Here is a 20,264-nt window from a genome sequence, read left to right on the forward strand (position 1 = left end):
AAATAAGTTTATCACATTAGCGTATATACAATTCCTGTTTGTATGATCAAAATCAAGTCTCGTTGGTAATTCCACACCAACTTGGAGGACCTAGAGAACTTGATGATGATCGAATCCGCTAAAGATTATGGATCATGATGCCACAAAAGATCATCGACAATATGTAGTCAATTAAGGTGGTAAGCAATCCACTTGACTAATAACTCAACAAGTAGAGTTATATGAACGTTTCGAGAAACGCTCCATGAGTGCATTCCACAGTACTTTGTGGTCATTACTTTTTGCACAGATTGCCATTGAAGGCTTTTGTCGATGTGGCGCGTCAAAGACTTTGGGCGCATGAGATGTGAAATCTCGGCATCTAGGCTTGTTAGCCTGGGGTTAAAACATGTGGGTTAATCCTTTCCAATGAAAGGTTCCACAGATACCAAGCGAAGATCCGCCTTAGGCATCTAGTACGTCAAAACTCAACGGAGCAGAATGTTACATTTCTCTTGCATACAAAACTAAGCTGTTATGAGACTCGATAGAGGTCACAAACGATGCTTTTAATGGTTTGTCCTTCGGATTGATCATACATAATCCGGAAAAGCCGTGAATTGATCAAACACAATTCGAAAAAAATGCCTCGGATTGATCAAACACAATCCGGTGAAAGATGGGGTTGATCAAACACAACCCGGACAAAGAAACAAGAGTGATCAAACACACTCTTGACCCGCGAATAAAATTCCGGGATTTGGGTACCTGCACGCACAAAATCCCAAGCATAGAACGGAGATGGAGAAGGGAGGAAAGGATTTTATCCTCCCCGAGTTATTGAACTTGGAAAAGTTTAAGGTTTCAAAAAACATACCTTTCTAGAGGCTGCCGAGAGGAGAAATAACGTTTCGCCTACTTATACTTCGAATTTGAGGCTGAAAATTTGATAGGAGGAGCAGCACTGGATGGGGAAGCTGCTGTCAAAATTTCAGGTTGATCGGAGCAAGGGAAGGTGATGAACCGGTGGTCGGTAGCGGTGGTGGTCTGGAATCTTCCGGCGGCCGGTTCGGAGACTTTCCGGCCGGTTCTCAGGGTGAGACCGGCGGCGTTGGATCTGGGGCGGAGAGAGTTTTATGGGGATATAAAATTCCGGCGGAGGGCAGTCGGAATTTTGGTCGGAAATCGGGAAAAACAAGGCTGCCCGATTTTAGGGTTTTGGTTTTTAGGGTTTAGAAAATAAATGGTGGGCTATTGGCTCTAGGGTTAGAACAAAGTGCATGATAACGTGATAAATGATAAAGTGTAGAGACAAAGAGATAGCAAGAGAGTCATCATCTTATTCATTGATAGGAGTCCTTTATATAAGGAATTACACAATACCAATATGGTAAGGATATGAATACATAGATCTAGTCTAACTACATATCCTATTGACATAAGGCCAAGGCACACATAGAGAATATCCTAGAACATAAAAGAGTATTACAATCATTATAGAACAGTTGACAAATACCCAAAAGGGTGGAGTGTCATTTTTGATCCTTGTATCTAGTTGTTAGTTGTTACTTATTTGATGTGTATAAGACTTTAGTTGTAATAATGTTCATTAACTTCATAAACGGATAATTGGTAAGTTCTTTAATTTGAAGTCTCATAATGATTTTGGTTACAGTTTCACATAGCATGCAGGTTATAATTTGAATGAAGGAAAGACACAACGTCTTTGCATTTAACGAATTAGTTTCAACACACTTCGATATGTAACCTTCTTACCTCTCTTTGTATAAAGCATCGATCCAACACTGTAATTAGCAACGCAATGAATAAAATGCCACATAAAAGACATGTTGCAGTTCTTGCATTTCCGTTTGGCTGCCATGCAAAGCCTGTGCTTAACTTGGTGCGCAAGCTTGCAAAAGCTTCCCCAAACACACACTTTTCTTTCTTCAACACATCGAAATCCAACAACTCGCTGTTCTCAGAATCAAAATCCGAGATTTTGGATAACATCAAACCCTACAATATATCAGATGGTGTTCCAACAGATCATGCCTTACCAAGAAACCCGCTAGAGGCAGTGGACCTTTTCCTCAAGGCAGCGCCTGAAAACTTCAAAACCTGCATTGAAAAGGCAGTGGCAGACACAAACATGCAGATCAGTTGTCTAATAACAGATGGATTCTTGGTCTTTGGTAGCCAGATGGCTGAGAATTTGGGTGTTCCATGGATTCCAGTTTGGATTCCCTTACCTTGCACCCTGTCTGCTCACATTTACACTGACGCTATCCGCCATATATATGCAATTGATGTTGTTGATCGTCAAGACAAGACACTAGAAACCATTCCGGGTTTGTCTACAATGCGCATCGAGGACTTACCAGATGAAGTACTTCCAAGTGAATCTCTATTCTCTGAAACACTCAGACGAATTGGGCAAGTCCTCCCAAAGTCTGCAGCCGTTGTCATGAATTTCTATCAAGAACTAGACCCCATGTTTCTTGAAAATGATCTCAAGTCCAAGTTGCCCAAGATGCTCAATGTTGGTTTTCTCACCCTTTCGTTACCGCTACAGCCATTACCTCCATCAGAAACCGATGCCTCGGGATGCCTTTCGTGGTTGGATGCGCAACGAGCTTCGTCTGTGGTGTATATTAGTTTCGGAACTGTGGGAGCTCCATCTAGGAGTGAGCTTGTAGCTCTGGCTGAGGCACTGAAAGCAACTGGTGCACCATTTCTTTGGTCTCTTGGAGACAGATTTAAGGACGCACTGCCGTCTGGTTTTGTTGAAAGAACACAGAAGCATGGGAAAGTTGTGTCATGGGCACCCCAGGCGCAAGTTTTAGGGCATAGCTCAATAGGTGTGTTTGTGACTCACTGCGGGTGCAATTCTGTTTATGAAAGTGTTTCCAATGGAGTCCCGATGATATGCAGGCCATTGTTTGGAGATCACAAAATGACTGCGAGGATGGTCGAGGAAGTGTGGGGTGTTGGAGTCAAAGTGGAGGGCGGGGTGTTCACAAAGAGTGGAGTGATCAAGAGCTTCGAGCGGATTTTGGAAAATGAAGAAGGGAAGAAAATGAGGGAGAAGGCCAGAGCCCTCAGAGAGATTGTAGAAGAGGCTGCTGGGCCTTCTGGGAGTGCTCCACCAGACTATACAGCTTTGCTGGATGTAATATCCATCTAGGACTCCATATCTCTATTACTAAAGCATTTGTTAGCTTACTAATAAGTTTGGACTATGATCTTATCCTATGGTTTTTACTTTATAATTTCTTTTTCGAATAATGAAAAGATATAGTGCCAAAATATTTGGGAAAGGCTGCAAGATTTTATAGAATTTTGGTGGATGTAATTTCTTTCTTTTAAGGCAAAATTATTATATCTTACAGTTGATACTAGAAATTATATGCAAGTAACAATTAGTAGCAATGGGATAGCTGTAGAATATTTGTAAATATTTACTTTCCTTGTATGTGTATGTTAAATATTATGTATAAATGTATGAGATATTTTTCCTATTAGGACTACAATTGTATCTGTATATAAACCTCTGATATGGAGATGAATATACATTGAAGCATTCCAAATCATATTGAATCCTTATTTTCTATTTGGCATCAGAGCCAGTCGAACTTGTATCTTCCGAAACCCAAATTTCATAATACCAAAAACAAAATCTGCTGCAAACAAACAAAAGCAAAAGCAGATAAATTTTTTTTCCTTCCTCAAACCCACATCATTTTTTCCTTCAACCTTTTTTAGTTTAATATTCAAATGGGAGATCAAATCAACGGACCTGAAACCCGTTTGCACTCATGCCTCCGGTCGTCAACCATTATCACACCACCACTCAAGACAACTCGGCCTTTCCGACTAGTGTTACCTTGAATGAAACCAATTATTCAATATGGACACTGTAGAAGGAAGAGAACAGAGCAAGTGTTTTGGAAATGAGTTCTTATTGAATACTTCTACTCTCTCTTATCTCAAACAGCAAGATTACATAGACTTATATAGGAACAAGACCTAACTCTATAACTTCTTAACTTATCAAGACATTAAACACCCACTTCATGCTAATGAAGATGAAAAGACTCATAACAGTTGAAACTGAAAATATTGGAAACTAAAAGATTAAAAACTGACAGCAGCCTTATTCTAGGAAAACAAACTAGCAAATTTGGTTTAATCAACCAACATAGCCTCCCGTAAACCAAACTTGCTTTTGACACCCAATCTTGCAATATCTTCCTTGAAAACTTGTCCACCAAGAGCCTTAGTAAAGACATCAGCCATCTGATCATTTGTTTTGCAATACTTCACTTCAATAACTCCTTCTTTCACCAGCTCCCTTAGAAAATGATATCGCATACGAATGTGCTTTGTCCTCCCATGAAGAACATGATCTTTTGCAATTGAAATTGTGGAACTATTATCACAAAACAAAGTTGTTGGACTGCTTTGCTTATGCTGCAAACTTTCCAGAACACCTCGCAGCCAAAGAACTTGACATCCTACATAACCAATTGCAATGTATTCTGCTTTGGTTGTAGAGAGTGCCACAATTGGTTGTTTCTTTGAACTCCATGAAATTGCACTGCTTCCAAGACTAAAAACATAGCCTAAAGTACTTCTACTGTCATCAATACTTCCGGCTAAATCACTGTCAGTATAACCAACAAGATTCATTGGAACATTTGCCTGATAGAAAAATACCATAATCAATGGTTCCAATAATATAACGCAGAATTCTTTTTGCAGCCTCCCAATGATTAGCATATGGTTTCTCCATGAACCTGCTCACCAAACTCACTGCATACATAATATTCGGCCTTGTCGCTGTTAAATACATCAAATTTCCCACCAAATTCCGAAACATTGTGGAATTCACAGCTTTTCCTTCACCATTTTTGCTAAGTTTTAAGCTTGTAACGCATGGTGTTGCTATTGGATTAGCATGCTCCATCTTGAACTTCTTAACAACCTCTTTTGCGTAGCTCTCCTGGGAAATAAAAATACCTTCCTTGGATTGTTGAACTTCAATTCCAAGAAAGTGATGTAATTCTCCCAAATCTGTCATCTCAAAATCTTTCATCATAGAAAGCTTAAACTCATGCAACATCTCCAAGCTATTTCCAGTAAAAATAAGGTCATCAACATAGAGACTTACAACCATAAAGCTCCCTTGTGAATTACCTTTGACGCAGAGAGTGTGTTCATATGGACACTTCAGAAAACCATGCTTCTCAAAGTAAGAATTGATGTGGTTGTACCAGGCCCGTGGTGATTGTTTCAGACCATATAATGCTTTATTGAGCTTGTAAACTTTATTTTCTTCTCCTTCCTTCACAAAACCTGGGGGCTGCTCAATATAAACTTCTTCTTGGAGAGACCCATTCAAGAACGCAGACTTCACATCCATTTGGAACAGCTTCCATTTGTTTTGAGCAGCAAGAGAAATCACTAAGCGAATTGTGTCAAGTCTGGAAACAGGAGCAAATACATCTGTGTAGTCTTCTCCTTCTTTTTGTTTGTACCCTTTTGCCACAAGCCTCTCCTTGTGCTTGTTGATAGACCCATATGGATTCATCTTTGTCTTGTACACCCATTTTACACCGTTGGGTTTCTTGTGTGGTGGCAAATCTGTGAGCTCCCAAGTTTGATTCTTTTCAATGGCTTTTACTTCTTCCATGGATCTCTTCCACTTTTCATCTCTACAAGCTTCATTAAAGCAAACTGGGATCCTCTCCAGCAAAGAATGCAAAATAAACAACATCATCTTGCAAGCTTACTTGTTCTGTGGAGTCATAAAGATCTCGCAGGCTTCTGAATTTTCTGGAAGGACTTTCAGGTGAGTCATCTTCATCTGATTCATGAGTATTGGATGTTCCGCACTCATCTCCAAGGGCTGGAAAGTCGGCTGTGTCTTTCTTTTTTTCATCAAAAATAGCATATTCATCAAACAAAACATCTCGACTTATAATGATCCTCTTTGTCTCTGGATTGTACAGCTTGTAGGCCTTGCTCCGGTCGCTATATCCAATGAAAATACACTTCTCTGACTTGTCTTCAAGCTTGTTTCTAATCTCTTTTGGAACATGGGCATATGCAACAGATTCAAAAACTCTCAAATGCTGCACATTTGGTTTCACTCCGTACCATGCTTCATGAGGCATACAATCTTTTAAGCATTTTGTTGGTGATCTGTTGATTAAGTAGACTGCACATGACACTGCTTCTGCCCACAACTCTTTCTGCAATTTCTTCCTTCTGAGCATGCACCTCACCATCTCCATTATAGTTCGATTTTTCCTCTCACTTACACCATTTTGTTAAGGTGTATAGCGAGTTGTCAGCTGATGCTTTATTCCACTATCTTTGCAAAACTTCTCAAAGTCCTTGGACAAATATTCTCCTCCACGATTAGTTCTCAAAACTTTGATAGACCGACCAATAATGTTCTCAGCTTCTGCTTTAAAATCTTTGAAAGCTTGTAATGCTTCTGATTTTTCTTTGAGAAAACATACCTAAACTTTTCTTGAGAAATCATCAATAAATGAAATAAAATACTTGCTACCTCCAAGAGATTCAACTGGCATAGGACCACAGAGATCTAAATGAACAAGTTCCAGTGGATATTTTGCTTGCCAAGAGGAGTGCGAAGGGAATGGATTCCTGTGCTGCTTACCAAGCTGACATTCTTCACACACATCTTCTTCTTCGATTATCTAAGGTAACCCTTCAACCATGTTTTTTGTTGCCAGCTGCTTCAAATTTCCATAGTTCAAGTGACCAAATCTGTCATGCCATAACCTGAAATTTTCTTTTTCACAACCAACCAAGCATGATAGATTTGTTGTTTCAAGCTTGAGAGGGATTAAATTATTTCCAGCCACTCCAATCTTTGCAATAAGCTGATCTTTCTTTGACAAGAAACAAGCATAATCATGAAAATGAATATCATACCCTCTCCTCAAGAAATGCCCAACACTTAATAAATTGCTTTTTAAACCAGGAACATAATAAACATCTGACATCTTCTCAATACTTCCCGACTTTGATTTAAATGTGATTTCTCCAACCCCTTTTATTTTGTAAGCTTTAGCATCACCAATCATTACTTCACCATGATCCATCAGCTTGAGTGTGGAGAAAAGATTTTTGTTACCTATCATATGTTTGCTTGCTCCACTGTCAAGATACCACATCTCCTCCATGCAGCTTCCATGACATGCTACGACTAATAGCGTGTCTTGCTCATTGTTACCGATGTTGCATTCATGCATAAAACCAGCTCGGACTTGCTTGTCATCTCCTTGCTTGCGCCAATAATTGTGCTTGACATGACCTGGTCTGTAATAATGGGAGTCTTCAAAACGTCCTTTTCCATGATAGTAGCCACGGCCTCTTCCTCTACTTGGAAACGTGGTGTCTGCACTTCTATCATCTTCATGTTGATTACTTGATGAGTCTCTTCCAATTCCTTGAAAATTATTACCTTTTCCACGAGAATTAAAACCACATCCTCGTCCCCTTGCTCGACCAACACTTCCATTCCAACGTTGAAATCTGTGAGCATGATTCCAATTGCCTCCCGTGGATGTGACTTGGGACTTGAGTGCCTGATCAAGTTGAGAAGAGGCAGAGTTCCTCTTTTTAATCTTGAACTCATGAGCTTCCAATCTTCCTTGCACTTATCCAAACTGAGAGTAGACAAATCTGTTGACTCTTCAATAACAGCTTCAACATAGTCAAACTTCGGTGTCAGAATCCAAAGAACTTTTTCAACCACCCTTGCATCTTCTAAAATCTCCCCATTTGATGCCATATTATTAACCACTGGATTTACTCTAGTAAAATACTCCCTGATGCTTTCTGTCTCCTTCATCTCCAACTTTTTGAACTCCAATCTTAGAGTTTGAAGACGAACCATTTTCACCTTCTCTTTGCCTTTGTAGGCTGCATGAATGATGTCCTAGGCTTCCTTGGACGTCTCAGCTTGAGCAATTCTTTCATACACAGACTCTTGAATTGTCTGGTAGATATAGAAGAGTGCCTTGCTATCCTTCTTTCGATTCTCCTTCAAAGCATTCCTCTGTTGTTGTGTTAAAGCACCTTCATTCTCCGGTTCGACGTATCCTTCTTCGACAACGTTCCATATCTCCAGGGACTTCAACAATACCTTGACATTCTTGCTCCAATAATCATACTTCTCACCATTGAAACGAGGAATGAGTGATATCATATTAGAGTTGGAGTTGTTTTTATTCGCCATAGGAGCAGCGCGAGCTTCTACAGCTCTGATACCAGAATGTAGAAGGAAGAGAACAAAGCAAGTGTTTTGGAAATGAGTTCTTATTGAATACTTCTACTCTCTCTTATCTCAAACAACAAGATTACATACACTTATATAGGAACAAGACCTGACTTTATAACTTCTTAACTTATCAAGACATTAAACACCCACTTCATGCTAATGAAGATGAAAAGACTCATAACAGTTGAAACTAAAAATACTGGAAACTAAAAGATTAAAAACTGACAGCAGCCTTATTCTAGGAAAACAAACCAGCAAATTTGGTTTAATTAGCCAACATGCACCTCTTATGAAGATGAGGATTTGAGCACGAGGTAAGGTTGGTTACCTCACTAGAGCCAAAGTCGCATCAGATGAGAATTCGACTGAATTTGAAACTTGGGCCACAGAGAATGAGAGAGTAAAGAGTTTGCTCATTGACTCCATGAAGCCATCACTCATCAATCGATATATCCGACTATCAACAGCCAAAGATGTTTGGGAAGCAGTTGAGAAGACTTTTTATGATAATTATGATGAGCCTCGAATCTTTGAATTGAATAAGAAGTGCTTTGCAACGAGACAAAATGGTCGGCCTCTTCCTACCTATTATAATGAATTGGTGGGAATGTTTCAGGAGATCGATCAACGTATTGCCTCTCAAAACAACACAGTAGCTGGAGTTATTTAAGAAACGATTGCTATCCCGCGTATGCGAGTTCACATGTTCCTTAGTGGGCTCGATTCAGAGTATGATCAAGTTAGTGGTGAGATGTTTCGCAAAGACCCAAAGTTCACCTTGGAGCAAAGTTATGCCTATGTTCGAAAGGTTCATTTTGATCGGCAAGTTATGGGACATGCCTCTGAGTCTTCTGTTATGGCTGTCCAACGCAAACAAGGTCCTCCTCCAGGCTTCTCAAATGCTCCACCACGTAGCTTCCCAGCAAAATCGAATCCTTATGCAAACGTCAAGTGTCCGGTTTGTGGAGACTTGGGGCATAGCAAGCATCGATGCTATGAAGTCATCGGTTACCCAGATTGGTGGGATTTCACAAGAAAACCCAGAAAGAATTAAGCAAATGCTACCTTAGCTATACTACAGATGAAGAACAACCATCTAATGCATCCGCCAATGTCACACAAATATGTATAATCGGTAAGGTATCTAGGAATTGTTCTTGGATTATTGATTCAGGTTGATTCAGGGGAGTCTGACCACATGGTTAATGATCCTATCCTCTTGGAAAAATTTAAACCCTCCACTCAAAATATTGTTTCTACTGCTGATGGTACTCCAACTCCCGTCATCGGAGAAGACTCTATTGTCCTCTCCAACACATTAACTCTTGATTCTGTTTTAGTTGTCCCATCATTTGCATACAATCTCCTCTCAGTTGGCCAAATCATTCAAGCATTATCATGTATTATGACTTTTTATCCCTCGTTTTGTTTGTTTCAAGATATTCTAACTCGGCGGGTTCTAGGTTGTGGTAGTAGAAAGGGAAAATTTTACTACCTGGATCTGACAGAACAAGGAGAGCAACAATTATTGGGACAAGTGAATCAGGTCAATGGAGTAGAGTATGCAAAGGCAACAGTACGGTTATGGCACAAGCGATTGGGACATCTATCTTTTGGTTTTTTTAAGAAACTATAACCTCATTTATTTTCAAATGTTAGTGATTCAGAATTTCGTTGTGATGTATGTGAATTGGCTAAAAGCCACCGGATTTCATATTCACCTAGTCTTAATAAAAGTCCTATTCCGTGTCATGATAATTCATTCTGAAGTTTAGGGACCTGTCAAGATCCCTACTCATTCTGGAGCTCGATATTATGTGACTTTTATTGATAACTGTACTCGAGTGACTTGGGTGTCTCTCTTGAACAATAAGAGTGAGTTCTGTTCCTTGTTTAAAGAATTTCACAAGGTGGTGTCTACACAGTATCAACAAGCTATTCTAGTTTTTCAATCTGACAATGGCAGAGAGTATGTTAATGGTCCTATGCAAGAATTTATGCAAGCTCATGGAATTCGACATCAAACTTCAAATTCCTATACTCGTCAACAAAATGGATTGGCAGAGAGGAAGAATCGTCAATTGCTTGAAGTTGTCCGCGTATACTTATTTGGCATGAATGTACCTCTTGAATATTGGGGAGAAGCTTTGAAGTCTACTGCCTATCTCATTAATCGTACTCCCTCTCGGGTGATCGAATTTCAAAGTCCTTTACAGCAGCTTCAACATCTTCTTTTCGTACTATCCTTGCCTAACTTGGAGCCCCGTGTTTTCGGATGCGTAGTATATGTTCATGTTCCCAAGTCTCAAAGAAGCAAACTTGATCTTCGTGCCAAACGGTGTATTTTTCTTAGGTATGCTGAGTTCCAGAAAGGCTATCGATGTTATGATCTTCTTACCGACACCATTCACGTACGTGTCCCTTGATGTCTCTTTTCGAGAATCTGAACCTTATTACTCAGGGGGAGTTCAACATCTTCCCTTCAGGGGGAGAGAGGTTGTGAAGGGAACTCTAGATATTTATTTGAGTTTGAATTTGAAGAGTTGGACACTTTGGAGTCTAGATTCGGAATTGACAAAGATACAAAAAATAATAGTCATGGAATTGATGCACATGACGCAGATGTCACATGGGTGGCAGACATGGGGACCCCACTAGTTGAGCCACGCATCTTTGAGCCGAGCTAAGTCTCTTCAGGCGTGGACGCACGTATCTGTGCTGAGCCGTGCATCCCTGAGCTGAGCCGACCAAGCCGAGCTGGGCCCCTAACTGAAGAAAGCGCGCCTCCAATTACATGTGTCGACAACGACACTGGTCCCGCTCCTTTTCAGCTGGCCTCTGATTCTCCAATGCGTGTCGACAACGACACTAGTTCTGCAGCAGTCCCGAGTCCTACAGATTTGACAGAAAATTGTCCCGAAAATGCTTCGTCAGATGTTTTTCCTTTCTCAACACCATCAACTGAAGAATTCGCCACGAATGTCCCTACTCAGGTACCTTTAAATTCAAATCAATTATCTGAAGTAGATAATAGAGTATCTAGAAAGTCACATAGGATTACCAAAGGTATTTCAAAGAAACAATATGAACCTGACATTAAAGCCAATGCTAAGTATCCTGTAGCCAATTACATGTCTAACCATAGATTGTCCTAGTCACACGCCTTTATCATTAATCAATTATCCAGTGTCTCTATTCCTAGTAGTGTACAAGATGCAATGGCGGATCCCAAGTGGACTCAAGCGATGAACGAAGAACTAGAGGCATTATAGAAAAACTCGACTTGGGATATTGTGCCTAAACTAGCTGGGAAGAAGACCGTTGGATGCCGTTAGGTATTCATCGTAAAGTTGAAAGCAGATGGGACCATTGACAGGTATAAAGCACGGTTGGTTGCGAAGGGATACACCCAACGGTATGGCATTGATTATGAAGAAACGTTTGCGCCTGTAGCAAAGATCAACACTGTACGAATCTTGATTTCACTTGCAGCAACTAAAGATTGGCCTCTGTGACAGTTTGATGTGAAGAATGCTTTCCTCAATGAAAACTTGGAGGAAGAAGTGTATATGGACATGCCGCTAGGAGTCAAAAGTAGACCGTGCGATGCCGGCAAGGTTTGTAAGTTGAAGAAGTCCTTGTATGGTTTGGAGCAATCACCTAGAGCTTGGTTTGGAAGATTCTCCAAATCAATGAAGATGTTTGGTTATAGAAAAAACAACTCAGATCACACTTTGTTCATCAAACGTAGTCAGGGTAAGATCATTGCTTTGATTTTGTACGTTGATGATATGATTGTCACATGGGATGACCCAAAGGAGATGAAAGCTCTATAGAAGTATCTTTCAAAGGAGTTTGAGATGAAAGACTTTGGACAGTTGAAGTATTTTCTTGGAATTGAAGTTGCAAGGTCAAAGAAGGGGATTTCTTTGTCCCAACATAAGTATGAACTTGATTTGTTAGATGAGACCGGAATGCTTGACTGCGAACCGGTTGAGACACCAATTGAGATGAACCACAACCTCGCCATCTATCTGAATCAAGTCCCGACTGATAAAGGAAGGTATCAAGGTCTAGTAGGGAGACTTATTTATCTTTCTCATACCAGACCTGATATTGTTTATGCTGTAAGTGTGGTTAGTCAGTTTATGCATTGTCCCGGTGAAGAGCATATGGATGCAGTGTACCGTATTCTGAAGTATCTTAAGATGACACCTGACAAAGGCTTGTTGTTTGAAAAGAAGGGTGAATTGGAAGTTGTAGGGTACATCAATGCTGATTGGGCTGGTGATAAGACAGACAGACGATCTACATCGGGTATTTTACATTTGTTGGAGGAAACCTTGTAACTTGGCGTAGTAAGAAGCTGAAGGTTGTTGCCAGGTCAAGTACGCTGAAGCAGAATTTCAAGGTATGGCACATGGAGTTTGTGAGATGTTATGGATTCGTAATGTGTTGAAAGAATTGAGTTATAAACTCAAAAACCTATGGACTTGCATTGTGATAACACGTCTGCAATTGAAATTGCTCATAATCCTGTGCAACATGACCGGACCAAGCATATGGAAGTAGATCGGCATTTTATCAAGGAAAATTTGGACATGAAAATAATATGTTTCCCTTTCGTGTATACAGAACACCAATTGGCAGATGTTTTTACGAAAGGATTGTCAAGAAAAGTGTTTGACGACTCGGTTGGCAAGTTGGACATGATTGATATCTATGCACCAACTTGAGGGGGAGTGTAGTACTTGTAAATATTTATTTTCCTTGTATGTGTAGGTTAAATATTATGTATAGGTGTAAGAGATATTTTTCCTATTAGGACTACAATTGTATCACTATATAAACCTCCGATATGAAGAAGAATATATATTGAAGCATTCCAAATCGTATTGAATCCTTATTTTCTACTATAGCCACCAAAAAAACAAGCTAGCAGATCGTATTGTTATATATATTGGCCTTTCAATTGTAACTGTTGATGCTAAAGACAGTTTGCAAGAATGTAAGAATAAATATGATAACTGCAAAAACTTGGGAAGCAATTGCCAATGGACAGCTTAAATAAATTCGCACATACATTTCTTAGCATCTGATCGAGATCGACCAACGACGTCTGCGATTGTTGTTCACTTCTCGGCAAGGTTCAAGATAATAGAACCATGGTCGCAGAGTACATGTAGCAAAAAAAAAAAAGAAAAGAAAAAAGAAGAAGATAAAACCAGAGAACATAATATAGCCCAACCTAAGAGAAACCATACATCGCATGCCTAAAGACAACTGCCAACTAGATACTCACCAAATTAGCAAAGCAATGTTGAAAAACCAAAACCAAAGCAGTAGATAACTCAAACTTTGGGAGAATGATTCTTATTGAATAACAAAAACAACACAGCTTATATAGCTGTACAAAGAAAACGGAAAGATAAAACTGTCCATGATGTAACATCCCTACATTCATGGCACACAGTAAAGACCAATTCAAAGCATAGCAAAACATAACAGCTTGACCTTAACTAGGCCATTATTAACAGAAAGTAAATGCTCTAAATTCTAACAGTTCAGACTCTCACAATTCTTAACAAATCCTCCCCTAAACTGAAAATGCAGAATGCATTCAGTTTACTTCATTGATTGACCAAACTCCAAGTGCCTCCTTGAGTTTCAAAAATACATCCAGCTTCAAAGGCTTGGTTAAGATATCAGCTAGCTGCTCCTTAGTACCACAATGAACCAACTCAACAACACCATCCTTTGTGAGATCATGCAAGAAGTGAAACCTCACATCAATGTGCTTGCTCCGGCCGTGAAGAACAAGGTTCTTAGACAATTTTATAGTAGAACTATTGTCACAGAACAAAGTAGTACACTTACTTGGAGATTGGCCGTTACATTCAAGCACTCTTCTCATCCATACTCCTTGGCATGCACATGATGTTGCTGCTACGACCTCCGCCTCAGTTGTGCATAAAGCAACAACAGGCTGCTTTCTGGAAGACCATGACACTGCTCCCTTGCTGAGCATAAACACGTAACTCGACGTGCTCTTACGGTTAGAGACATCCCCTGCGTAATCGTTGTCGGTATAGCCAATTAGTTTGTCATCAGCCCCTCTCTTGTAAAACACCCCATAATCCAACGTTCCTTTGATGTATCTAAGAACCTCTTAGCAGCAAGCATGTGAGACTCAGTGGGAACTGCCATAAATCTGCTGATAAGACAAACTACGTACATCAAGTCTGGTCTTGTTGCTGTAAGATACATAAGACTTCCTATCATCTGTTTAAACAAAGTAACATCCACTTTGGCACCATCACCATCCTTAGTTAACTTACAACCAGGGACAATCGGATTATTTACTGCATTGCACCCTTCCATTCCAAATCGCTCAAGCAGCTCTCTAGCGTACTTCTTTTGACATATATGAATGCCTTTCACACTTTGTACCACTTCAACTCCTAAGAAGTATCTCATCACCCCAAGGTCTGTCATGTCAAATTCATGCTTCATTGAAGCTTTAAAACTCTCAAACATGCTAGCATCATTACCGGTAAAAATCAAATCATCAACATATAAGCTAATGATCAGAATCTTACCACCCTTCTCTGATTTAGTGAACAAAGTATGTTCATAGCTGCATCTTTGAAAACCTTCCTTGAGAAAGTAAGCTTCAATGCGGCTATACCATGCCCTAGGTGCCTGCTTCAACCCATACAGAGCCTTATTGAGCTTGTAAGCCTTGCTCTCTTCACCAATCTTTACATATCCTTGTGGCTGTGCTACAAACACCGTTTCACTCAAGTCCCCGTGCAAGAATGCACTTTTGACATCAAGCTGAAATACTAACCACCCTCTTTGAGCAGCCAAAGCCAACACCATCCTGATTATATCCCATCTTGCTACAGGAGCAAAGACCTCATTATAGTCAATTCCATGTGTTTGAGCATAGCCCTTAGCTACCAATCGAGCCTTGCATTTTTCAATTTCACCATTCTCATTGAGCTTAGTCTTGTATACCCACTTAACTCTGATTGTTTTTGCTCCTTTAGGCAATTCTACAAGCTCCCAAGTCTTGTTCTTTTCTATTGCTTCCATCTCAAGGTCCATAGCATGCCTCCACTTCTCACTCAATGCAACCTCTTCATAAGAGCTAGGATCACCATTGGAAACAAACATAGCAATACTTTGAAGCTCATGTTCCTCTTTTTCTCCAAACAAAACATAGTCATTCATCCAATCTGGTTTCTTTCTGACCCTTCCTTTTCTTGCAACACTGGAATTCGGTAAAACAACCTCTTCTCTCACATCACCTATGTCTTCTTCACTGGAACCTCCACTGAATTCTTCACTCACTTCTTCACTTTCATCACCACTGCCTCCATCATTCTTGGTATGTTCTAACTCCACATCCCCATCTTCTTCCTCTTCTTCAACAAATACACCCTCATCCTCATCACCCCAATCTAAATTGTCTAGTTTTACTTCTTCTTCACTCCTTCCCCAATTCCAACTCTTATCCTCTTCAAACACAACGTCTCTACTTACAATCACCTTCTTGTTCACAGGATTGAACAATTTGTATGCCTTAGATTCTTCACTGATGCCAAGCAAAACACATGCAATGCTCTTGTCATCCAACTTGATTCTCTTCTTGTCTGGTACATGGACATGTGCAAGACAGCCAAACACCCTAAAGTACTCCACATTAGGCTTGATTCCACTCCAACTTTCTTCCGGAGTTTTTCCTTTGACTGCAACTGTAGGGCTCCTGTTGAGAATGTGTGCTGTCCATCTAACTGCTTCCGGCTAGAAAGTCTTAGGTACTTGCTTCTCAGAGAGTACGCATCGGACCATGTTCATTATAGTCTGATTCTTACGTTCAGCTACCCCATTTTGTTGAGGGGTATATGCTGCCGTAAGTTGCTTTTTTACTCCATTCACCTTGCAGAACTCATTAAACTCACATGAGGTGAATTCTCCTCTCCTATCAGTACGAAGACAACATATAGAAGCACCTATTTCCTTCTCAACAAGAGCTTTATAGTACTTGAAAGTGACAAAAGCTTCAGACTTCTCAGCAAGAAAATAGATCCAAATCTTTCTACTATAATCATCTATGAAGCTTATGAGATACCTCTTGTTGGAATTGGATGTTGGTGTGATTGGGCCACAAATGTCAGCATGTACAAGTTGTAGTCTCTGTGAAGCTCTCCACACACTTTTCTTTGACATAGGTGCTCTTTGCTGCTTCCCAACCATGCAATGTTCACAAGTCTTTGATAGTAGGTTGATCTGAGGCATCCCCATAACCATTTGCTTGGACTGCAAGACTCTCACATTCTTGTGACTCAAGTGACCAAATCTCCTATGCCATAACTCTCCCTTGTCATCTGATGTTGCTTGAAAACAGACTTGATCTTGTGTTACTACTCTTGCAAGAATCACAAACATCCAATTGACTGTCATTTGAGATTGCATAATCAACCCTCTCCTGGAGTGAAACACCTTGCAAGCTCCTTCTCTGAACAGAATAGAGAGACCTCGTTCTTGTAACTGCCCAATACTTAGAAGATTATTGTGCAACTCAGGTACGTAGTAGACTTCTGTGATCACTTGTGTTACACCATCTACTTCCATCTTGATATTACCCTTACCCATCACTGCCATTCTCATATTGTTCCCTAACTTCACCGAGTGTCTGTAATTATCATCAATATCAGTAAACCATACCTTGTTCCTTGACATATGATTGCTGCATCCCGAGTCTAGAAACCACACACCTTCTCTTCTAGATTGATGTTGATCCACATAGGCCATTAAAAGCAATTCCTCTGTCTCATCTATTTCTGCAAAGTTTGCTTTCTTTTCCCAATCAGGGCACTCATATTGAAAGTGCCCTAATTTATGACACTTGTAACACTCAACTGTTTCCTTGTTGAAACCTCCTCTTCCTCGGCCTCTCCCTCGGCCTCTCAAGCCTCCTCTTCCTCTACCTCTTCCACTAGCACTTCCACCACCAGCTGTATCTTCCACTGAGACCTTCAGGACTTGCTCATCACCTCCATTCCTTCGAAACTTTTGCTCATGAACAAGCAAAGAACTCTGCAACTCGTCCACAGAAAGAGTATCAATGTCTTTTGACTCTTCGATGGAACACACAATATAATTAAATTTCTCAGTCAGGGTGCGCAAAATCTTTTCTACAATCTTCATGTCTTCCATTTCTTCTCCATAATTACGCATGTCATTGGCCACCAGCATGACCCTTGAGAAATAGCTTGTCACTGTTTCACCCACCTTCATCTCTTGCACTTCAAAGTCTCTTCGCAAAGCTTGGAGATGAGCTCGCTTAACCCTCACATTCCCTTGATACTTTCTCTTCATGGAATCCCACAGCTGCTTGGAGGTGTCCTTCAAAAGAATGGTCTTCAGAATTGTCTTGTCTATTGCTTGGAACAAGTAATTTTTTGCCTTGAGATCCTTCAGCCTCGAATCATCCAGGGCTTTCCTTTGAGCCACAGTCAGCACTTCTAAATTTGTCGGCTCTCTGATACCTGTTTCAACGAGACTCCAATACTCTTTTGACCGCAATAGGTTCTCCATCAACATGCTCTAGTGCTCATAATCCCCATCAAATTTAGGAATACTTGGTTGAGCAAAATTCCCGGTACTCCCTTCAGCAGCCATCTTGCACGTACTTTAGTGTTTCACTCAAACACTCTCTCTCACAGTACGTATTTTTCTCAGACTCCCAAGTGTTTAGGATTTCTCTCACACTCTCTCAAAGTGTTTAACTCTCTTTGCACAATCAGGCCCGTGAGGGGCTCTGATACCACAATGTTGAAAAACCAAAACCAAAGCAGTAGATAACTCAAACTTTGGGAGAATGATTCTTATTGAATAACAAAAACAACACAGCATATATAGCTGTACAAAGAAAACGGAAAGATAAAACTGTCCATGATGTAACATCCCTACATTCATGGCACACAGTAAAGACCAATTCAAAGCATAGCAAAACATAACAGCTTGACCTTAACTAGGCCATTATTAACAGAAAGTAAATGCTCTAAATTCTAACAGTTCAGACTCTCACAATTCTTAACAAAGCAAACCCTAGGATAAAGTTCAACCAACGATTCTACTTCTTGATGCCAAACACTGTTTGCAGTAAGGCGAGTACAAATATGACAGCTGCAAATGCTTGGGAAGCAATTGCCCATGGACTGCTGAAATGATTTCGCACGTATGTTGCTCTCCATCTCGGCCAGCGACGTCTGCAATACTTGTTCACTTCCTGACAAAGCTCGAGATAGTAGAAAGTGTCGACATTTGTATTATTGTAAAGGTTGTTGAAGATCTCGGTCGCCTCTTCTGGATTCAACCAATTCTGAATAATACCATTTTTACATAGTATATCCATGTCTTTCGGAGTGTTGATGAGTATATCTAGGAGCATGGCATAAGAAGTGATCCTAGAATCACACCAATGGTAACACTGTTCAAAGCTGATTAAATTTCTGAATAAAGCTTCTGTTGCCTCATGTATAACCAAAGTCGGTATTTCAAGTACCCCATCACTGAACTTGATATCCAATATGCCATTAGATGGATTACCCTTTTTGAACTTCACTCCAGCTTCTATCAGACTTGAGGCGCTGGGAATTAGTTCCCATGAGGTTGCATCTAGCTCCCCACCCTCAGGCATAGTCGATCCAACTAGCAGATTTCTTAACAACTCAAGTATATGTTTGCTTTGGGCCAAAGTAGTTGGAATCAAACTTGTTTCCATTTCCAGTGCTCCTATCCCCAAGAATTCAAAGCTACTGAGAGCTAATTCAATCAGAGATTGCTTCCCATTAGGAAGAGTGGTCTTGCTAAACAAACGATCGAGCACCACCCAAGGTATTTGATTTTCCAACAAAAATATGTCACAGCCTACTACCTCAAGCATACAAGCCCTACCGTGTATCGGATCATCTTGCAATATTGGTATGTCAGCTCCACTTTTACGGAAGAGCTCAATGATAAAGCAACCATCGACTAACAAAACTTTAACAAACTCATCTTTACTGAACTTCACAGGTACTGAGTAACTTTGTCGAACTTCTTCCTCAAGACTTGCAACCTCCTTGACCAAGTCATTCAAAATCGTGTCATTCCATGAAGAGACTCGACTGATGAGGTCTCGCGCATACTTCAGTTTGATTTTCTGTGTGTCGGCCAAGTCTGGTTTGCCATGGTGCAATGTTCCGAATGAGAATGCTGTGGGGAGAAAAGCTTTTTCGTTATTTCTGAAGAGTAATTTGGGGGTCACAAAGATGCAACACTTGGTTGACAAAAGAGAGTTCCCAGACTCAATGTTGTCCATGCAAAATCTCAAGTCAGTTTCGACAGCTGCAACATCAACATTGTCCATAGAAGATTCCTTGCTACTCTCGACAGGCAGTGCAGCAGTATCACCATTTCTCATGGAAGATCTCAAACCATTTTCGACAGCTGCAATATCAATTATGCTATCATCTCGTGCCAAACCTTCCATGGTACTAATAGGGAAGCACGATCTCTCTGGATTGAGCTTTGATCTCCTTGTTTGCCTTGAAAACGAAAATCAGTTATGTATATCAAAAATTTGTCCCAACTTCGAAATGATGCGCAAGTAGCTAGCTAGTTCCAACAAGATTGTACTTGAAATCGGCAAAAAATAATTGAGAATCTCAAGAATGTATAATTCAACAAAAAGAATGAACACTATAACGAACTAGTCTACACAAATGTACAAGATACCGTAATCCTATTATAGAGGTTGAATTAAACTACCAAGAAATTAAATTTGGTCCATATATGTAGCATATATGAGAGCAGAAACAATACTTACTGTTTGCGAAGCTTATTTGAAAAAGGGTTTCTCGCTGAGATATGTATGCTTCGTAGCCGATGCATTGCTAGCTATTAGTATTTG

General features: G+C 40.2%; 2 protein-coding genes across 2 annotated transcripts; one reads left to right on the top strand and one right to left on the bottom strand.

Moving 5' to 3' along the window:
- The first annotated feature begins 1,801 nt into the window (after window positions 1-1,801).
- LOC101293600 (anthocyanidin 3-O-glucosyltransferase 2-like) lies at window positions 1,802-3,166 on the top strand. The gene has a single exon (XM_004301611.1). It carries the CDS (start codon window positions 1,802-1,804, stop codon window positions 3,164-3,166), a length of 1,365 nt encoding a protein of 454 aa, XP_004301659.1.
- Window positions 3,167-18,443: 15,277 nt separating this feature from the next.
- Window positions 18,444-19,844, bottom strand: LOC101294474 (UPF0481 protein At3g47200-like). Its single transcript, XM_004301612.1, has one exon. It carries the CDS (start codon window positions 19,842-19,844, stop codon window positions 18,444-18,446), a length of 1,401 nt encoding a protein of 466 aa, XP_004301660.1.
- Window positions 19,845-20,264: the final 420 nt, after the last annotated feature.

This window comes from Fragaria vesca, linkage group LG5, assembly GCF_000184155.1.
Source record: "Fragaria vesca subsp. vesca linkage group LG5, FraVesHawaii_1.0, whole genome shotgun sequence".
Taxonomy (NCBI): Eukaryota; Viridiplantae; Streptophyta; class Magnoliopsida; order Rosales; family Rosaceae; genus Fragaria; species Fragaria vesca.